Source organism: Lemur catta, chromosome 1, assembly GCF_020740605.2.
Source record: "Lemur catta isolate mLemCat1 chromosome 1, mLemCat1.pri, whole genome shotgun sequence".
NCBI classification, from domain to species: domain Eukaryota; kingdom Metazoa; phylum Chordata; class Mammalia; order Primates; family Lemuridae; genus Lemur; species Lemur catta.
In genome coordinates this window covers 76,248,033-76,268,420 of record NC_059128.1, presented here as the reverse complement: position 1 = coordinate 76,268,420, position 20,388 = coordinate 76,248,033, and the positions used below count along the sequence as shown (strand labels likewise).

Here is a 20,388-nt window from a genome sequence, read left to right as displayed (position 1 = left end):
CCTACTTATATCTTCATGATAGAATTAAGAGTAAAAAGGTTAGAATCCATATGGTTTGGAAGACATGATCTGTTAAAATAAAACAAATACAATCCTTGACGTTCAGTAGGAAATCAAAGCAGCTTTACCAACAATGACCTCACTTCCAAAACCATGTAATATACTGATGTTTTACATGCTTATTTATGAGAAGCAGAAGACAAACAAATTTAATACTATGATTCACTTTTCCTTTCAACAGAACTTCAGCTTACAACCTAACTCCCATTCACTTTTTACCTAAAGGATGGGCAGGGATTTGGATTATGTCACTAAATGCAAAAATTAATAGGAAAAACAACAATAACCAAGACAGAATTGCTGTTGGGTATTTATTTCCCCTCAAATCCTCCAAAGTCTCTCTTTTCCACATTAATTCCTCTTTGAGTGGGCTAAAAGAACCACCTACTTTAGCTAGTTGGGTTTGGATATAAAAATTACAATAATGTAGGATATTCTTATTTCAAATTCACTTAACTTACTAAGCCAACAAGAGAAATATTTTAACTAAAAAGCTGATAAATATAAAATATTAGAGTCCTAAACAAATATGTGTCCTTATTTCTACTTCAATCAGTTCATGTATAATAATTAAATAGGTACCAATTCATAAGTAACTTTTACTGTACAAGAGAGGCTAGAATAGCAGGAGTATATTTTAATCTTCAGTAAGACAGAGGAAAAGTCCTCAGTTTGGCTATAGCATAGGAAGAAGCTCTCTCATCTCTCTTTTTTAATTAAAAAGTATCACCGCCCCCCACCTCAAAAAGAGGTAGGGGTGCACCTCAGAGATGTGCACCCCTAGCTCTTAGCACATAGCAGGTTGCGCTTTCTCCCATGGCCACCTTAATGGCTGCTCTAATGGCTCATAGATCCAATCCCATCTGCATTATTTCATTACCCTTCAGCCAGCATGTCATTCTAATGTTTTCTGAGTGTTTTTAATATCCCCTGAGGCAATCTCCAGCCCCACTAAACCATCATTCAAGGCTGTTCAAGTTACCTCTCAAAGTATTAGGTATTGTTTTTATTAATGTCCTGGTTACAAAATTGCATAGATTTTCATGATTCATCCTAATCTTGTATTAATCATGAGCTCTATTATTTTTAGTGTTCATTTTTGCAGAATACAAAGATTTTCAGGAATACACGTATCATGTTATAGCAGAAATACTTACACTGACATCCTGATATATCTACAATCCTAACACAACCACAAAGATATATAAATACCTGTACAGTAAAGCAGCGAGTAACATCTAGGTCTTACCTGGTCTCTGGCTCACTGGTGGACTCCCATTAATTCCTGAGAGTATAATAGGAACAGAACCCAGAGAGGAAGTTGGTGTGGTCACCATGGAGGAAGATGCAGCTGTGGTCACCACGACTATGGAAGTGGAGGCAGTGGAAGCAACAGGAAGAGTTATGGTTGGAGATGCTATCAAAGACTTAGGAAAAGCAACTGAAGCCACAGGGGTAGTTATCCCAGTGGTTTTGGTAAGGTTCACAGTGGCTGTAGACTGGGTAGATGTTACAGGGGTGCTGGTATTAGTTTCAGAGACCTCAATAACCCCTGAAGTGGTGGCACCAGAAGAGTAAGTAGTTTCTTTAGTTTCCACGTCAGAAATAGCAGTCATAGGTGTCACAGCAGTAACATTTTCTAAAAACACTTGAGGGGTGGTAGTGACAGCAGCAGTCACAGAGCTGCACACCTGAACTGGCTCAGAAGAAACCACAGGTGTGACGACCATTACTGGAGAAGGTCTGATACTGAACTTCTGTGGCCCTGTCAGGGGTTGGGGTGTGCTAACTCCAGGTATCTTCTGCTGCAAGGCTCCAACTTTACTCATCACAAACTGTGTGAACACACCACCAGGAGAGGGTCGAGCCGCTGCAAATAAAAATTTGCAGGTCAAAAATCTTCAGTTCTCATATTAAATATTTTATCCTCTTAGTGACTGTGCTTATCAACATTTATTGTGCACCACTGGGTCAATTTCTTACAGGTACTACCTACCTGCATTATGTGTGTCAATTTCCAACCACAGAAATCAAACACTTCCCTCAACCCAAAACAAACTCTTACAATTCTAACAAGAAAGGGATTAAAACTGGGTGTTCCTACTAAAATTCTTTTGACTATACAATATATTCAAATTGTCAGGACACTAAAAAGACAATACAGCAGCAAATGACTTCATCACCTAAAACAGATCAAAGAAAGTAAGAAGGATAGGATTTTTCTCCCCCAATTCTAATTTCAAAACTTGTTTCCTCCATTTCATTCCTCCTGTCCAGTACATCTACCTCTCTATGGCTGTCTTACTATGAGACAGTCAAATATCGCATATTCCTAAAATATATAAAGATATTTTTCAAAGGAGAGCAGGATAGGGCTGGTTTTTAAAAAATCACAATTAAAGCTGCTTTTAAAAAGAAGTAAAACAGGTTCTTTTTAAGACATACAATAGCTATCCCTCTATCTTCATACAACTCTAGCTTCAGCAAGAGATTTCAATTTCCTGTTAGAGGAATAAGAATACACAATTGACACTTTTATTTAGATTTGATAACAACAAGAAGAATTCAATAAACCAACTACAGACACTTTCAATGCTAAAACAAAATGCTTCAAGAAGGTAATTTATTACGGACTCTAGCACTGAAATGTTAAGAGGTTTTTATTCACAGAACAGGGATGGATGGAATAAAGCAGTGTTTCTAAAATTATGTTTACAAAAGCCTTCTACTTTAAGCCTACACTGATCTACCTCACTAGCTCGTGCTAGGCTCCTTGGTTTCGTAAGTTCAAGGAATATACATATGATTGGTGCCAAAAATACCAGTCCTCATAGGAAAAATGGTAAGATAGAAAAAATGTTTTTAAGTGTCTTCCCTTTTTACAAACAAAATCAAAATCCTAAGTCTTTTCTATATTAGTAAGACCAGTCTAAAAGCCTTGAAAATAAAACTGTAAAACTATTCAATTCGTCTAGTTCAATTTATCTAGTATTATAAGTCAGAGAAGTTACAAAAAAATAAAAAATAAAATAAAATAATTCAGGCAAGACAGACATCAAGAATAATACCGAATTCTATACTCCTCTAATTTTTACAACCTCCATACCTGCACCCGCTGGCCCAGCAGCAAGTCACAGGCCTTTCCAAATCATACGTACACTCCAACTTACCAATTGGCCTTTTTGCCGGAACAAACGCCTTCAGATTCTTCCCAGGACGATTTGTTGTAGTGCCGGAGGAGGATGCCATTTTGGAATTGGATGTTGAAGGCAACAGGGTACGTGGTTTCCTGGATGCAGCCACCTTGGCATTGGATGCTACCTTGGAGATGACAGTACTGAGGGTTGAGAGGTCCAGGACTGAGGGTCGCAACCTGCCTGTGATATAAGCAGCTAGCCTATTGGCTGGATGCAATGCCCCCATCTGTCCCAATAGCAACTTAGCCTGCGGGTAACTCTTACCATTAACCTGAAACAAGTGGCAAAGAGAAATTCTGTAAAGATAAAATTCTCTTGCTAACTCCTCTCCCTTGACAGGGGTTTCATTTTTACAAAGTTTTATAAATCTATTTTTCAGATTTAAAAGGGGGGAAAAAGTGCACTTTTTCCATTCAGGATAATCTGAGTAATCAGGAGGTTTAAAAAAAAAAAAAAAGCTGTCACCTGATATTCTAAACTAATCTCATCTCATCTTCATTTTGTAGTTTGGAAACAGAGAATCTAAAAAATTCATCATTTCTAAATCCTCTACATGCAAAAGATACAATCAAATCTAAACAATTGGAATCATCCAATTGTTTTACTTGTCAATAAGCACTTCTGGTTAAAGTATTAACAATCATCAGGAAAAATGAATCATTGTGTTCCACAAAAACTCTGTGATAAGACCAGAGAGGCATAATGAAGCCCTCACACAAGGGTCCTTTCAAGTATCCTTCATATTTGAAAGATATATGGTGAATCTACTTAAAGTTATAAGAAAGCCATTGTTACACTAACCTAAGCCACAAAATCATCTCCATTTTTGGTTTTCAAAAGGCTCAACTTTAAAGATACTATCTTCATCTCTTGGACAAAACATGGTCTCAAATTAAATGCTAGTAGATAACTCACTCAAATTCTAGATATAGTAATTAAACTGTCAGAAGAAAGTGAACCAACAAATGAGGTAAAGATTCTCTCTGCTACCTGAGTTGGTTAGACTGCCTATCTTGGGTAAGCGGCATAGCTTTCTTCTTTAAAAAAACCTCCCAAGTTTTTTACCCATGTTCTCTAGGTCATATTGCTGACTGACTCTAGAGAAGTAACTTTTCTGTGTCTCCTTTTCATCATTTAAAAGTGGGAGGAGGAGATGGAGTGAGGTGGAGTCAACTCTCTAAATTAATAGGGAATTGGTGAGAAAAATAGCTATAGCAAACCACTCCATCTTCAAAGACACAAAACAAAATTACTCTTTGCTACTTAAGTAAATTGTGATTATTCCCAGGGAGATCAGGACTATCTCTGTCTTGAGTTTTGTACAAAGAATGTGATCTTCCCATCTGAAAGTAAAATTTACTATAGTTTTTTAGGATATATGAAAACTAGGTCAGATACCCCTATCTGCTCTCTTGGGACTGCTTTGAAGAATATTCATCAGCTTCCCCAAAGTCTACATTACTGCTGCCTGACTGCTTATGCAGCTATATTCTATGGTGGCTTTGTTAGTCTTAGGCAGAAGAGAACACAAAATTTCTATGCTTGCATTTTAGGGAGTCTGATCTCACCAGAAATGATCTCAGGCAAGTCTCTGCTTTCAAAGTATCAATTAACAAATGAGATAAAGAGAAAACACTGTTCTCCCCATCATTTAGAGTTTAAGAAATATCAACAGAAGCAGTTACATAGTACCAGCGAGAGTGAACTGCAACAAAAAGTTTTTAATTAAGTAGATCAGTCATATTCCCTTAGTGACTTAGAACAGTAAATCTAATAAGAGTCAAGTAATCTTGTCAATAACATCAGACACTTCCACACATTCACCACTCTGATATAACGTGTACTTAATGTCACTGAGCAAGTGGAGAGAAACTTTTTGACTATATGACTTACATGTTAATTCAAAACTTCTCTTCGAATTTTCTAGATTCCAGTGTAATTTTACAAATATAATCTGCCTAAATTATTAAAGAGGATAGATATTTGTCCTATACAATGATTACACTGGCAAAAACCATTTGAATCAAAAAAAGGAAAAAAATAAACATGGATCAATTTTTTAAACTCTTATGCATCTGAATAACACCTTACTAAATTAAAAATTTTCCCCAAGTTTCCAAACATATACTGCCTATATTAAAGTCAATTTCATCTTCTCCTTACCCCTAACGCTCTATACAAAGTTTTGTTTTGAAAGCTGTCTGCCAATAATAAATTCCAAGAACTAGACTGAATCTCTGACTATCCTTGCTTAGTTGTCAAAGTATCACTAGAGCTCAGGTAATAAAGTTTAAGAAGAACAACTTTCTGGGAAGACTAGAAAGATATTATAAGGTAATACAAGGCTCTACGTTTCTGTTTGCAAATGTGCCAAAAATTCACTCTAGTTATGCATCTAACCTAGGCCTATTACAAAAATATAATGGTATTATCACCCAGTTCCCAGGAAATGTAAGGACAAATGATATAAGGCCCATAAAGGGCTCAGAAAAATCACAATGTTACCTAAATATAAAAAGGTGCTATACCCAGATTAAAGATAATTCTCACCTGGATAAGCCCAGATGTACTTGAACTGGGTTTACGTTTATAGGCCACAAGCTTCCCTGCAGGAGAAAGCCCTGCGTAAAAAGGCAGACCTTTGCCTCCATGTAATCTCTCCCTCACTGAATCCAGGGCATCTGTCTGCACAGCAGAGATATCATCCATTTTCCCAGGGGACAATGGACCATCAGGAGTCTCTGATCCAGATTTCTCAGCCATATCATCTTGGTCTTGACATGATGGCATAGAGATTTTCACACGAGAAGAATAAACAGGAGGGTTCTTCTCACCCCGGCTCTTTCGCTGAGAAGCCAACTCAATGATGAAGCTGCCCACCTTAAGTGACTGTGGCATGTTGCTATTGATGTGCTGGGATAAGATGCTCAAAATTTTGTTTCGATCCTCCTCCCAGTTGCAGTCTGAGATGATCTCTATCAGTTTGGTGGGACCACCAGGTGACCTCTGATGCATGTAAGAGGTAGAAGAGGATTCCCCTTCATTGCAAGAAGACTTCCAGCTCTTTTCTGATTTAAAACAAAAGTGAAGATATTTTTGCATCACAGCATTTTGTACTGAACTTTGAAAGAAATTCAACAGTTTCTCACTGTCCAATTCCCATGTACTTTCAGTGGAAACCTAATATATGTTTAAAATTCACAATTTGGGAGTTTTCCAAGAAGAAAGATCCCAGGTCACTATCCTACTGACTGGGCTCTAATAAATAGGGAGTCCCCTTAACAGCGCTCTAAAAATTTTTGCTAAGAGCTTGCAAACAAAGCATGACCTACAACCAACGTTAAGCTTAACTGGTATAGGTTACTATTCTGCTATCCATATAGGCAAAGCAAAGATACTTTCAAGATGCTTTGAAACATCTGAAGGTTAGAGTCCATCCTAAAGAACAACAAGGGAGACAGTGTTCTGGTATTCTTTAAGTATACTCTACCTCTAGTTTCTAATGCAAAGACTTCTGAATTACCTCTGTTCCTCTAGATTAACCGTTCCATTCCTACATTGTGTGCAGATCACTCAACTATCCAATGTGTTTCTATCCACAGCAACATGCTAATTAGACACATATTTCACTAGACACCTAGATTTCTACAGCAGAGCTTCCTAACCAATGTGCTGCAGTTACAGCCCTCTCAGGGTGCTCTTGCTCTCAGGCAGGTTCCCTCCACCCCAGCAACTTCCTTAATTTACCTCAATGTGCTATACAAACATTATATTTTTTATGTGTATACCATGACATTTTTAAAAAGTTAGGAAGAACTGCTATTTAAGTGTCAGAAGTCTTAAGACACATAACCAAAAACAAATAGGTAATTCCTTCGTAACTACCTCTCATCATCATAATTCTTCCAGTAGCCTCTGCTAGATGAATCAATGACATTCCATCCTTTCTACCTCTGCATTTCCTCAATGGTGGCAGCTACGGAGGACCTCAGGGTAACTTTCAATAGCTAATGATAGCAATATTGATGGGGTTTGGAAAGAAGTTTAAAAAAAAATTCACTGACTTCACCCTAAATGTCTCTCGCAACAACATAGCTCATCAGCCTGAATGAATTTTCTTTTATTTTTGAGAGCAAGAGTGTTAAACAGACCAAATAATGGGAAAAGACTTTACTTATTGTCTCTATTTTTGGCAAAAGCTAGAAACAGGATGGGTAAACATATTCTGAATTGGTGGTATTTCCCCCATTATAATCCAAACCTATATATTATAATGACTATCAAATGGTAAGATCTAGTTTTAATTCTGACCTTGTGATTTATCTGAATCATCCTCCAAGTCACAGGTGACTTGTTTTAAGGGCTGTTGTTCAGAATCAGGTTCCTGAAGAAGGGAATAACATACAAATAATTCAATCCAACACATATTTAATATTGACAGAAACCAGGACACAAGCATTAAATCTCTCACAGAAGCTTAAATCAGTAGAATAATTAAAATGTCAACAGTTTCACTTCTGCACAAATTATATCATATAAAATCCCAAGAGGCTGAGGCAGGAGGATCACTAGAGCCCAGGAGTTCAAGGCTGCAGTGAGCTATGATCATGCCACCGCACTCGCAAAACCAAGCAGTCTTGCCCTCAGATGTCCCTGATAGTGACTGAGTCATCAAGAAAATAGTTAACACTGTATTTTATAGTGTATTCTAGTAAAGGAAAAATACTGTTTAATAGGACAGGCTTCAGTTACTCAGAAAATGCATGAATATGGAAAGATGTCCTAATAATTATAGATAAAAAATTTAATTAAAACCAGAAATGTTTTAAGTTTTTAAAAAAATTACTCCAGGGTTGGAAAGAGTAATACCTTTAATAGCTTTAAGAAATAGATCACTAGAATAAGGTACACAGAGAAATAAATTGATATACATTTCATGTAAGCTTTCTCTGCCCTACAAGAAGTAGGGCAGATTCATTATTCTGATAGTAAATAAATTCTAATTATTCTGATAGTAATGCAAATTCTAATACCAACAACGGAAACTGGAAGTTAAAAAGAAATTATGCAACAAGTAATTCACCTTTACAGTACAGTTCTCAGGACTAGAATGACATGAGCTCTGCTGCTGAAATGATGGAGATGGGGAGGGGGAGGGGGAGGGTTGTCTCTGTTCCTCTTTTTTTCGTTCATATACTCGAACTCGGGCACAAGTCATCATACTTTCAAAGTACAAGTAGACCGGATCTTTGTCCTCTTCCCGAATCTGTAAGTTTCATACAATAAAACATTCCATACAATGGGGAAAAAAGTCTCCTAGACTCCAAAAGAAAAAGGATGCTCAATCTTTATTTCTGTTACAACAGTTGAAATTTTTAAATGCAAACTTTAAAATCAAATAGGACAAGTACAATTCATATGTGCTGAATCTTGGGGCACTCAGAAAGGATCTGGTTCTCTATTAGGAAATTTCAGATCACAGCAGAGCAGTGCATCTCAAATTATCTGTGGTGAAGAATGCATGTGTTAATTACCAGTCCATCACAAACTGGTACTTTAATAAATACAACAAAATAAATTACCAAAAAAATAAAAGACATGTAAAATGTAAGCCCAAGTGTTTTAGTATAATAGATTCACTTTAATCAACCTGCTGTAGAAGGTCCTAAATATATACTCTTACTTTCTACACAGCTGACCACTGAACAACACAGTTCTGAATTGCATGGGTCCACTTGTATGAGAATTTTCTTCTGCCACCTATGAGACAGTAAGATCAACTTCTTCCTCAACATGAAGACAATGAGGATGAAGACCTTTATGGTGATCCACTTACACTTAATGAAGAGTAAATGTATTTTCTCTTCCCGATTTTCTTAGTAACATTTTCTTTTCTCTACCTTATTTACTGTAGGCAATAAATATACAAATTATGTGTTACTCAACTAATTGTTATCAGTAAGATTTCCAGTCATCAGTAGGCTATTAGTAGTTAAGTTCTGGGGGAGTCAAAAGTTTTAGGTGGATTTTCGACTACACGAGGCATCAGTGCCCCTAACCCCCATGTTGTTGAAGAGTCAACTATACTTATTATCATCACAGACCAGTAACAAAATGGTTTTAGACTAGCACTGCTACAGAGACCATGCTTAGTAGCACTATACTAGAGGATTTTCTTCAATTTAAATGGACTGGGAAGACTGAAATGGATTTGATAATCAGAATTGCTTAAGCTATTAATACAACAAAAGAATCAGCTCTCATTTTTACCTACCAGTCTTCACATAGTCACATATCAACTGTTATAATTGTTGCTATTATATTATATTATCATATATAAAAAATGTTTTTAAAAGCTTTTTCTTAATGTTATTCTGCTAATAATACGTACTATATACATATCTCAATTACTCCACATTCTAAAGAAATAACAGTAACTTTAAAAACCTTTTGCAAATAATGTTTAAAAAAAGCCCATATTTCTACGATCTTCTTTAAGAGAGATGTGGCTACCTTCAAAAATAACTACTACTCACCTCTACTTTTATGACATTTTAAAAGTGCCAGCAACTAAACTGATTAAACCAGAAAGAAAGATGTCTTACAGACATACTACCTGAAAGCAACATGATTCACAGAACAGCACCCAAAAATCTGGTTGAAATGCATCATCTTTACAAACGACTTTTGTAACGTGCAATAAAAGATGAAACTCCAAGCTTACCATGGGATTGGGTTTGGGAGTATATGCTCGTGCAGGTTTAATTCCAGTGAGCAGTTTGCCCTTCACAGTAGTAGGTAAAACTTCCGGCTGAGGCAACAACAATGGTTTCATAGGCTCAATGACAGAAGGTGTTGGGATATAAACTGGCTCTGGATCTACTTCACCTTCTACTTTTACCCATAATGGGTAATGTCGTACAGGCTGTTCAGGCTCTGTTTCACATATGGCTTAACAAAAAAAGGAGGATAAGATTTAGCAATAAAGTTCAACACTGAGGCATTGCCAAAACAAAATATGATCCCTCATAAAAGGCAATAACTCATTAAAATAATCAAATAGATGCCCCCTTAAAAATGTTTAGTTGCCCTCATGTGCCTTAATTTACTCATCCATTATCCAAATATTCACTGAATACCTACTACCAGATACTGTTTTAGACACTAGAGTGAATACAGCTATGAATAAAACAAAGTTTTTCCCCTCAGAATTTAAAATCCAGTAGGAGAAAAACTAATAAACATATAATATCAAGTCACAGCCATGTAGAAAAACACAGCAGGGTGAGGAAGAGTTAAAAGGGGAAGGTATTATATTAAATATTTAGCATGGTCAGAGAAGACCTTACTTAACGAAAAGATAATCACTTTTAACCACACTTTATAAATAACAAATAAAGTTATTGAATCTTACTATACAATAGTTGTAAGCACTTAATATGTTTTAACTTCAACAGTCCATTAGATAGATATCATTCCCATTTTACAGAAGCTGAGGTTCATCCCACCAGTAAGAGGCAGAACCAGATTCAAACCCAGCCAATTTAGCTCAAGAGATGAAGCTGTCACTGTTGCAGTCTAAGGACAAATTATAATCAAAAGACAACCTGAACTCAGCATGGCTGCAAAAATATTTCTATCAATATAATGGCAGTGAAACGCAGCTAAGGTAAAACTATTCTATCAAGTTCTGCACACCATTCCACAATGTAAAACATATCAAATATCATGTAGTACATCATGAATACACATAATTTTTACCTGTGAATAAAATAATCTAAAAAAAATTCTGCAGAAAGGAAAACATGCATTGGTTACTTAACCAAATTAAACAGAGGATCCAGATTAAGAGGCACCTTGTTTTATTCTTTAAGTAAACTACCCACTGCCATAAAAAAGATAGCTATTTTACATTTTAATGGTCAGTCCTCAATAGGACATAAAATGGGTTCTAAGCCAAAGATCCAAAACCTTTTACCTCAAGTCACATAAAATGTGAGTGGCATTCACACTTAATTCAAATAGTTCAATTAATCTTTCATGACAAAGCAGAATTCAAATTACTATTTGATTTTTATAAGAAGTGTATTTGCTCTGAACACTAAGATTCCACTAGAAAAGAACAACTTAGTGTGTAAGCGGCTCCTGAGGCAAACATCATTTAAAGGACAACCACAGAATGTCAGATAAAGGCTTAAAGATTAAAAGTGGTGGGGGGGAATCAGAGCTAAAAAGTGACTGAGCCAATTACTTAGGCAGTTAGCAGTCTCTGCCATCTATCTTTTAAAACCTACCTCATTTATCATATAATTCATAAAGGTTTCTAAGACCCTAGTATTCACTCATGCATTCAAATATTTGAATGCCTACTATGTATCAGACTTTGGAGATATAACAATAAAAAAAATTGATGAAAATCCTTGCCCACATGTAGCTTTTGGTGGGAGGATGGCAAGACAGGCAATAAGAAAAATTAAAAAATATGCGGGAATATGGTAAGTCCTTAAGAGAAAAAACAAAGCAGGAAGGGAAATAAGCAGTGTATATAATAAATGTGTATGAATATGTATTCTGAGGTGAGGGTTGTAATTTTTAAAAGAGTAGCCAGGGATGCTCTCACAATGAAGGTGGTATTTAGAGGCTCTACTACACATTTTTATAAAAACTTCACTATACAATGTTGCTAATTATTTTATACACACATTAATTCTATAAAGGTAAGAGTGTCTTGGGGTAAGAAGTCTTTGGCTTTTTTCAATCATCTTTCAAAAAAATTTCTAAGCCCATGAACTAAGCACCGTACTAAGTAAAGACTCCTTTCATCTTTTTCTTTAGAAATCACATCTATAAAATACAAAGTATAGGCCGGGCGCAGTGGCTCACGCCTGTAATCCTAGCCCTCTGGGAGGCCGAGGCGGGTGGATCGCTCGAGGTCAGGAGTTCGAGACCAGCCTGAGCGAGACCCCGTCTCTACTAAATATAGAAAGAAATTATCTGGCCAACTAAAAATACATATAGAAAAAATTAGCCGGGCATGGTGGCTCATGCCTGTAGTCCCAGCTACTCGGGAGGCTGAGGCAGTAGGATCGCTTAAGCCCAGGAGTTTGAGGTTGCTGTGAGCTAGGCTGACGCCATGGCACTCACTCCAGCCCCAGGCAACAAAGTGAGACTCTGTCGCAAAAAAAAAAAAAAAAAAAAAAAGTATAGTACTTCAGGGAAAATACTGCTTAAGATGTCAAGAATGACTATTCACATTTCTCTTAATCCCTCAAAAAGAATCAAAGACAACTCTAAAGTTTCAATGTGAATAATGGGAAATAGTTTTAATAAATAACGGCTTAGGCTGATTCAGAAGGGTAGAGTTCAGTTCTGTTTAGGATATGTTTAAGATTAAAATGACAGCAACATAATAAAATAGGATAGGGAATTAAAAATCAGGACAGTCAATGGCAGAGACTACAGTTGAAGCCGTGAAAACGGAAAGATTCCCTACAAGGGCAAGAGCAACCAGACCAAACCCACATACTCCATCAGCCTGCTGTCCACTTGATTCCTTTATACGGCCTGGGAGCCAAGACAGAACACTTCTCTATTCCACTCTTACTCTTTCGCTGAAACTCAGAAAAAAAGGAACAAGTAAAGGCAGGAAAACACAGAATTAAAGGTGCTACTAGAGTAGCACATACTCCTTGACAGGAGCCAAGAATAGAAATCAGTTTCAGAAAGAAATAGGGGCCAGGTGCTATGGCTCATGCCTGTAATCACTGCACTCTGGAAGACCAAAGCGGGAGGACTGCTTGAGGTCAGGAGTTCAAGATCAGCCTGAGCAAGAATGAGACCGTCTCTACAAAAAATAGAAAAATTAGCTGGGCATGGTGGTACGCACCTGTAATCCAACCTACTCAGGAGACTGAGGCAAGAAGATCACTTGAGCCCAGAGTGTGAAGCTGCAGTGAGCTATGACGCCACTGCACTCTATGCTGGGTAAGAGTGAGACCCTGTCTCCAAAAGAAAAGCGTCTCTTCTTATTTCTATTCAAATGCCTTCTAATATATATTATTAATACCTTCTCCAAGACCCCTAGCATTATCATTCTGTCTTCTGGGCTCTCAATAAGCCTTTTGTTCATGACACTTAAAACATTATAGGACTTTAGGCACTTGAGGCATTTAATAAATAAATGTATCTTTTTACCACATACCTATTCAGCAAATTGACAGTAACCTCTTAGAGAGATGGACTTTGTTTTAATTGTCTATATTCTACCTCCTCTCACTCCTAGAAGTGTCCACAGCGGTTGCAGCATAAATGAATCCAGTAGAATCTCACTGTGGATTTATTTCCCATTTCCCCAATTATGAATGTGATGTTCAAAATCCCTCTTTATGAAGTACTGTCCATTTTTTCTACATGACAGTTTATTATTAATCTGTAGACACATTTATATACTCTAGATACAGATTCTTAGTTAGGGATTGCAAGTATTTCCTCATATTGTAGCTGACATTTTCATTCACTTACTGTCTTAAACATGTGAATTTCTTCTCCCCCCCACCCCAAAGACAGGGTCTCGCTCTGTCCCCCAGACTGGAGTGCAGTGGTGTGATCATAGTTTACTGTAACCTCCAACTCCTGGGCTGAAGTGATCCTCCCACCTCAGCCTCCTGTGTAGCTGAGTTTACAGGCATGCACCACCACACCAAGCTGATTTTTACAATTTTTTTGTAGAGATAGAGTCTTGCTATATCGCCTAGGCTGGTCTCACTCTTGGCCTCAAGTGATCCTTCCACCTCAATCTCCCAAAGTGCTGAGATTATAAGGAGTGAGCCACTGAGCCTGGTATAAATTTCTTTCTTTCTTTTTTTTTTCTTTGAGACAGAGTTGCTCTGTCACCCAGAGTAGAGTGCAGTGGTGTCACTGTAGCTCACCGCAACCTCAAATTACTGGGCTCAAGCGATCCTCATGGCTCAGCTGCCCAAGTAGCTGGGACTACAGGCATATGCCATGACACCCAGTTAATTTTTTATTTTTTGTAGAGATGGGGTCTCACTCTTGCTCAGGCTGGTATGGAACTCCTGATCTCAAGCAATCTTCCCGCCTCAGCCTCCCAGAGTGCTAGGATTACAGGCGCTAGCCACCGTGCCCAACCTTAAATTTCTTACTTTTAAGTTACCAAATGCACTGCTTTTTCCCTAAGAATTTTCCTTCTGTCATGTTTTAAGAAATTTTTTTCCTAATATGAGATCCTGTATATATCCTCTATTATCTTCTTAAAGCTGTACTGTTTATTCACAACTGTTTATCATCTTCCTAGATATTATTTCTATACATGGTATGAGAAATGAATAAAGTTTCACTTTTTCCTATACGGATGTTCAACGGTCCTACCACCATTTACTGAAAAGATCATCTTTTTCTTATTCTTTTGCCACATTTGTCAAATCAAGTGTCCACTTTCATCTCAAACTATTTGCAGCCTCTCTATTGTACTGGCCTATTTATTTTATATTCAAGCCAGATCACCCTGTCTTAAATGTAGTAGTTTTATAATAATTCTTGACAGACAACAGAGCAAATCCTCCTACTTCATCATTGTTCTTCAAGATTGCCCTGGTCAATCTTGCAGGGCAAGACTGCATTTCCATATAAATTTTAAATTCTGTTTTTCATGTTTCACATAAAAAGCTGTCAAGATTTTGATTCAGACTGCAACGCAAATTATAGATGAAATTGAGAAGCATCACTTTTCCAATATTCAGTTTTGCTTAATAGTTATTTTGTAAATTAAAAAAAGCCCAGACTTCACCATTATGCAATATATCCATATAATTAAAACTGCACATGTACCCCTCAAATCTGTAAAAATAAAAATTGATGTTACTTTCTTAACACATATGTACAAACATATTTAATAACATTCATATCATACAGTATACACTATTTTATGATTGACTAATTGCTATGTTGGGAAGTTATCTGTATCTTTAAATATTCTTCATCATTATTACTGACTACACTGTACCCCTTTGTAGGGATATATAAAACTTTAACCTAGATCATACAATAAACTTTTCCCCACTTTTTCCACTATTACACTGTAGGCAAAATAGTTTTGTAAGTAAAGCTTGTTTTTCCTTTTATAGTTTTATTAAGCTATAGTTGACATACAATACTATATATACAATGTGGTTGAGTTCTGACATACATATACTCCTGTGAAACTCACTACAATTAAGATGGGTAACCATTTACCTCCCAGATTCCTTGTAGCCTTCTACCTAACCTTCCTCCTTCTGTCTCCAACCTTCACCTCAACCCTTGCACTCAGTCAACCACTGATCTATGTGTTAGTTTGCATTTAAATTTTTTTACATAAATGCAATTAAAATGTTAACTTTTGGAAGTGGGGAGTCTGATTGCTTTCACTCAGCATAATTATTCTGAGATTGATCCATGCTGCTGAATTTATCAAATTTGCTTTGTTTTACTACTGAGTAGTATTCCATCGTTTGAACCTACCCAAAAATTTCTTTGTCCATGCACCTGTTGATAGACATCTGAGTTGTTTCCAATTTTCTTGCTATTACCAATAAAACTAACCACAGAGACTTGAACACCCATGTATAAGTCTCTATGGTGACATATGCTTTTGTTTCATATAGAACTGAAATGCCCAGGTTATATGGCAGGTATATTTTGAACATTTTAAGACACTAATATACTTTCCAAAGTGACTCTATCATTTTACGTTTCCACCAGCTGTGAGAGTTCCAATTGTTCTATATACTCACTAGTATTTGCTATGGTCAGTTTCTCCAATCTTTGCCATTTAGTAGCATCTCTTTTTTTTTTTTTGAGACAGAGTTTCATTCTCTTGCATGGGTTAGAGAGCCATGGCGTCAGCCTAGCTCACAGCAACCTCAAATTCCTGGGCTCAAGCAATCCTCCTGGCTCAGCCTCCCGGGTAGCTGGCACTACAGGCATGCGTCACCATGCCCATCCAATTTTTTTTTTCCTACATATTTTTAGTTGTCTGGCTAATTTTTCTATTTTTAGTAGAGACAGAGTCTCGCTCTTGCTCAGGCTGGTCTCGAACTCCTGAGCTCAAGCAATCCTCCTTCCTCGGCCTCCCAGAATGCTAGGATTACAGGCCTGAGCCACCGAGCCCAGCCTCCTTATGGTTTTAAGAAGGACTTTGTTAATGAAAACTGATGATAAGCCACATTTTCATGTCCTTAGTTGCTACTTTTGAAGTACTTTCAAATCTTCCATCCATTTTTAAAATTGGGTTATCTTCTTAATGAGTTTTAAGTGTTCTTCTGAAGTTTTAAGAATTCTTCATCCACTGTAGATACAAGTTGTTGGATATATGTTTTGAAAATATATCACCTAGTCTACGGCTTCTCTTTTCATTTTCTTAAGTGTCTTCTGAAGAGCAAGTTTTTAACTTTGAGTAATTCAAATTTATTTTTATATTTATAATTCATTTTTTATGTCCCATCTATGAAATCTTTATGAAACACAAGTCATTCAGGGGGTTTTTCCTATATCTTCTTCTAGAAGTTTTATACTTTTAGCACTCACATTTGATCTATAACATTACCTTTTGAATCTTGAGTTAATTTTTGTATATGGTGTGAGGTAATAGTCCTGATTTATTCTTTTTTGGCATATTGCTAATCCAATTGTTTCAAAACCACTCACTGAAAGGTTATAGTTTCCCAAATGTACTGCCTTGGTACTACATCAAAAAATTAAATGGTCATATACACGTATGTGTAACAACCTTAGACTCTCTGAAACAACAGAGTCATAGTTTTATTTTTATTGACTCAGTTTTGCCATAACTTTCCTGTACGAATTTTTCCCTTCCTATTGGTCTTAATGTCTTTTGTTATTGATGAAGGTGGCATATGCCACCTAATCATGAAGACCATTCAGGTTCTTAGTCATGTAATTTCCTAAAATAAATCTAATACCTTCTTGAAGATATTCTTATCAGCATTTTCTAATTTTCTATTTTAAGTTAACATTACTTTCTAGTCTTGCTATGTAGCTGTCATCCTAAGAGTCCCCAGCACCGTCTAGGGACAAGTTCACTTTTCTAGATGATTCTCTCCTGCTTCACGAATTCCCTTTTCATTTCCTGGAACACAATCTCCAATTCACCAAGACTCTGTAAAGAGGTCAACTTTCTGCATCATTACATGTTTCAATATACTGTATCTTTATTTTATAAACATATTTTATTTATAATTTGGTTAGCTAACCTCACCCTGACTTTAGAAACAATTATTAATACATCCAATGTTATTGATATCTCTTTGACATCAAACTGACTTTATATTCTTCCTATACAAAATAGGAGGCCTTCAGGAACCTTTAAAAGCATTCAGGGTATCTTCTTTATTTTTAATGTTCTGAAATGTCAAAAGGATGTGATACGAATCATCTTAAAATTATTACTGCCTGGTGGGCCCTTTTTTATCTGAAATTTCATGTCTTTCAGCTGTGATATTTTCTTCCATTATTTCTTTATTTTTTTCTCTTTTATATTCTTTCTTCAACTCTCCTAAATCATTTATAACTTTTTTTCTCATTTTCCATCTATCTTTTTGCAAAACATATAAGAGATTTCAACTCTTTTCAGTTTTTATATTTATTAATGTTATTGTTTGTCTGTTTCTGGTCTCAGCAACATTTTTTCCTCCAAGAACTCTTCCTTATTTTTACCCTTTTCATACAGCAGTTGTTAACAAAAATATCATCCTTCCTTTGTTCATCCCTTCCCTAACATTACAAGAAAACTGATGGCTCCTAAAGAGGGAATAGCAAGCCATGTTTTTTTATAATGAATTGTACCAATGAGTAAACCAAAAAATATTTTGACAACTGGCTGACTTCTAGAGTTTAATTCTGGTCAAGGGTATGGCATACGGTGAAGACAATAATTTAAAAAGGAAGCCTAACAGATATACAGTATTCCTGCTTATGAGCACTTCTGTAACTTATTCTTACTGCTTTGAAATGGCAATGTGTTGTTTTAAGTATGAGAGTAAACTCAGTAAGGAGATATGGATAGAGCTCGAAGTTCTGTATTATGTTTCATTTTAAACCTTTAAAACCTTATCTATACAAAGATCATTAAGGTATATAAAGATAGTACCTCACTTAAACATTAAAATAGTAAATACAACAGCCTGGCACTGGTCACTAAACAGGAGAGATCAGAAAAAGACCCAAGTGTTAGTATATCTTAAATTTACATTATAGGTGACATTTTAAACCAGTAGGAAAGTCTGTATTTCTCAGTAAGTGATCGTACAACTGGCTAGCCATGTGGGGGAGAAATGATTCCCTACTACAAATGTTACATCAAATAAATTCCAGAATATATTAACAATTTAATTTTTTAAGTCTATAAAAGTTCCAGAAAAAAATCTAAATATTTTTGTAATCTTAAGTGTAGAGAAAGACTTTCTAAGCAAGACTTTAAAGGTGGAAACCATGAAAGAAAAAGACTACCAGATTTAACTATCTCTGCTTTTTTCCTTTTTGGGGGGAGGAGGGGATGGGGTCATGAACAAAATTAAAATACAAATTACAAAATTACAATTGGAAAAAATAAAGCTCTTGAAAAATGTAGGAAAAAAATATAGCCACTTCAATAAAAGTTAGCAAAGAATTCAAAAAGGCAATTTACAGAAAAAAGTTTATGAGAAATACTCCACAAACTTATCACTGAAGAAATACAAATTTAAAACAAGATATCCATTTTTGTCCATCAGTTTGACAATTTTAAAAGATTTTAAATGTCCAGTGTGAAGAGAATAGAAAAATTGGTACTATCGCACTATTTGCACGTGTCTAAGTTGGTAGGATTCTAGTAATACCTACAAATGCTTAAGTGCACCCACTGTCACAGTAATTCCATTTTTAATAGTCTATCCTGAACATGGATATTCATCACTGTATTGTTTATAATTTTTAAAAAACCCAAAAAGGCTAAATGTCTAACCAAAAGTATTATAATACTATGAAGCCATTAAAACTAACATGACATAATGTAGATCTATAACTAATGATATGGAAAGCAGAATATGACCTTATGATAGTAAATGTTTATAATTTATATCACGTACACAATAGTTCCATTTCTATAAATATATATATGTGAATGCACAAATGGGTAGTCATAAAAAATCTTGAGAGAACATACATTGAAATATTAATCATCGGCCAGGCGTGGTGGCTCACGCCTGTAATACTAGCACTCTGGGAGGCCGAGGCAGGTGGATCGCTCGAGGTCAGGAGTTCGAGACCAGCCTGAGCTAGAGCGAGACCCCGTCTCTACTAAAAATAGAAAGAAATTATAGGGACAGCTAAAAATACATATAGAAAAATTAGCCAGGCATGGTGGCGCATGCCTGTAGTCCCAGTTACTCAGGAGGCTGAGGCAGGAGGATTGCTTGAGCCCAGGAGTTTGAGGTTGCTGTGAGCTAGGCTGATGCCACGGCACTCTAGCCCAGGCAACAGAGTGACACTCTGTCTCAAAAAAAAAAAAAAAAGAAAAGAAAACAAAGAAAAGAAAGAAATACTAATCATCATCTCTACTGAACTGAGTACAGAGCAAACAATAGGAAATGTAAATAAAAACTGCCAATAAAGTAATATTAATCCCTTGATAAACTACAAAACAAGAAACCCTTTTCAATTATATGGTAAAATCATATTCAACACCTTTGACAAAAACACAAAGATATAACAGAAAGGGAAAAAATTAAGAATGAAATATATAACTTGGGTCTACATCATATTTTACCTAAAAGGAAAAATAAGCTTTTTAAAAGAGTACATGATACTCAGCTCTGTCACGCCCCTATTTTGTCCCAAATCTCCAACCATGACCAGAGGGTCTTATTGCAAACATTTCCTTTTAGAAACATGATGGATTATATGGTTTATCTGTGTTCTTCCCAAGGAATACCTGTGTGTGGGTATGCATGCGTGCAAATGTACACATGGGGATAGAGGTAATATAGAAAATGGATGAAACTGAAAGGTTCAAAGGCATTCTGAAAGTTCAGGTAAGAGTGCATGACTTAAATTTAGCACAAAAAAGCCATTATCA

The 20,388-nt window shown here is 36.1% G+C and overlaps 1 protein-coding gene across 7 annotated transcripts in view; it reads right to left on the bottom strand.

Moving 5' to 3' along the window:
* MGA (MAX dimerization protein MGA) overlaps nt 1-20,388 on the bottom strand; it is an 82,270-nt gene that overhangs the window by 23,697 nt on the left and 38,185 nt on the right. For 3 of the 7 annotated variants that reach the window (XM_045538785.1, XM_045539076.1, XM_045538856.1), the window contains exons 10-15: nt 9,982-10,208; nt 8,341-8,523; nt 7,569-7,641; nt 5,808-6,325; nt 3,231-3,528; nt 1,310-1,930 (exon numbers count right to left, since the gene is read on the bottom strand). In XM_045538785.1, coding sequence (XP_045394741.1) covers nt 1,310-1,930; nt 3,231-3,528; nt 5,808-6,325; nt 7,569-7,641; nt 8,341-8,523; nt 9,982-10,208 — 1,920 coding nt within the window. The remainder of the gene's footprint in view (nt 1-1,309; nt 1,931-3,230; nt 3,529-5,807; nt 6,326-7,568; nt 7,642-8,340; nt 8,524-9,981; nt 10,209-20,388) is intronic. The other 4 variants (XM_045538958.1, XM_045538940.1, XM_045539090.1 and 1 more) reach the window with 3 other exon arrangements.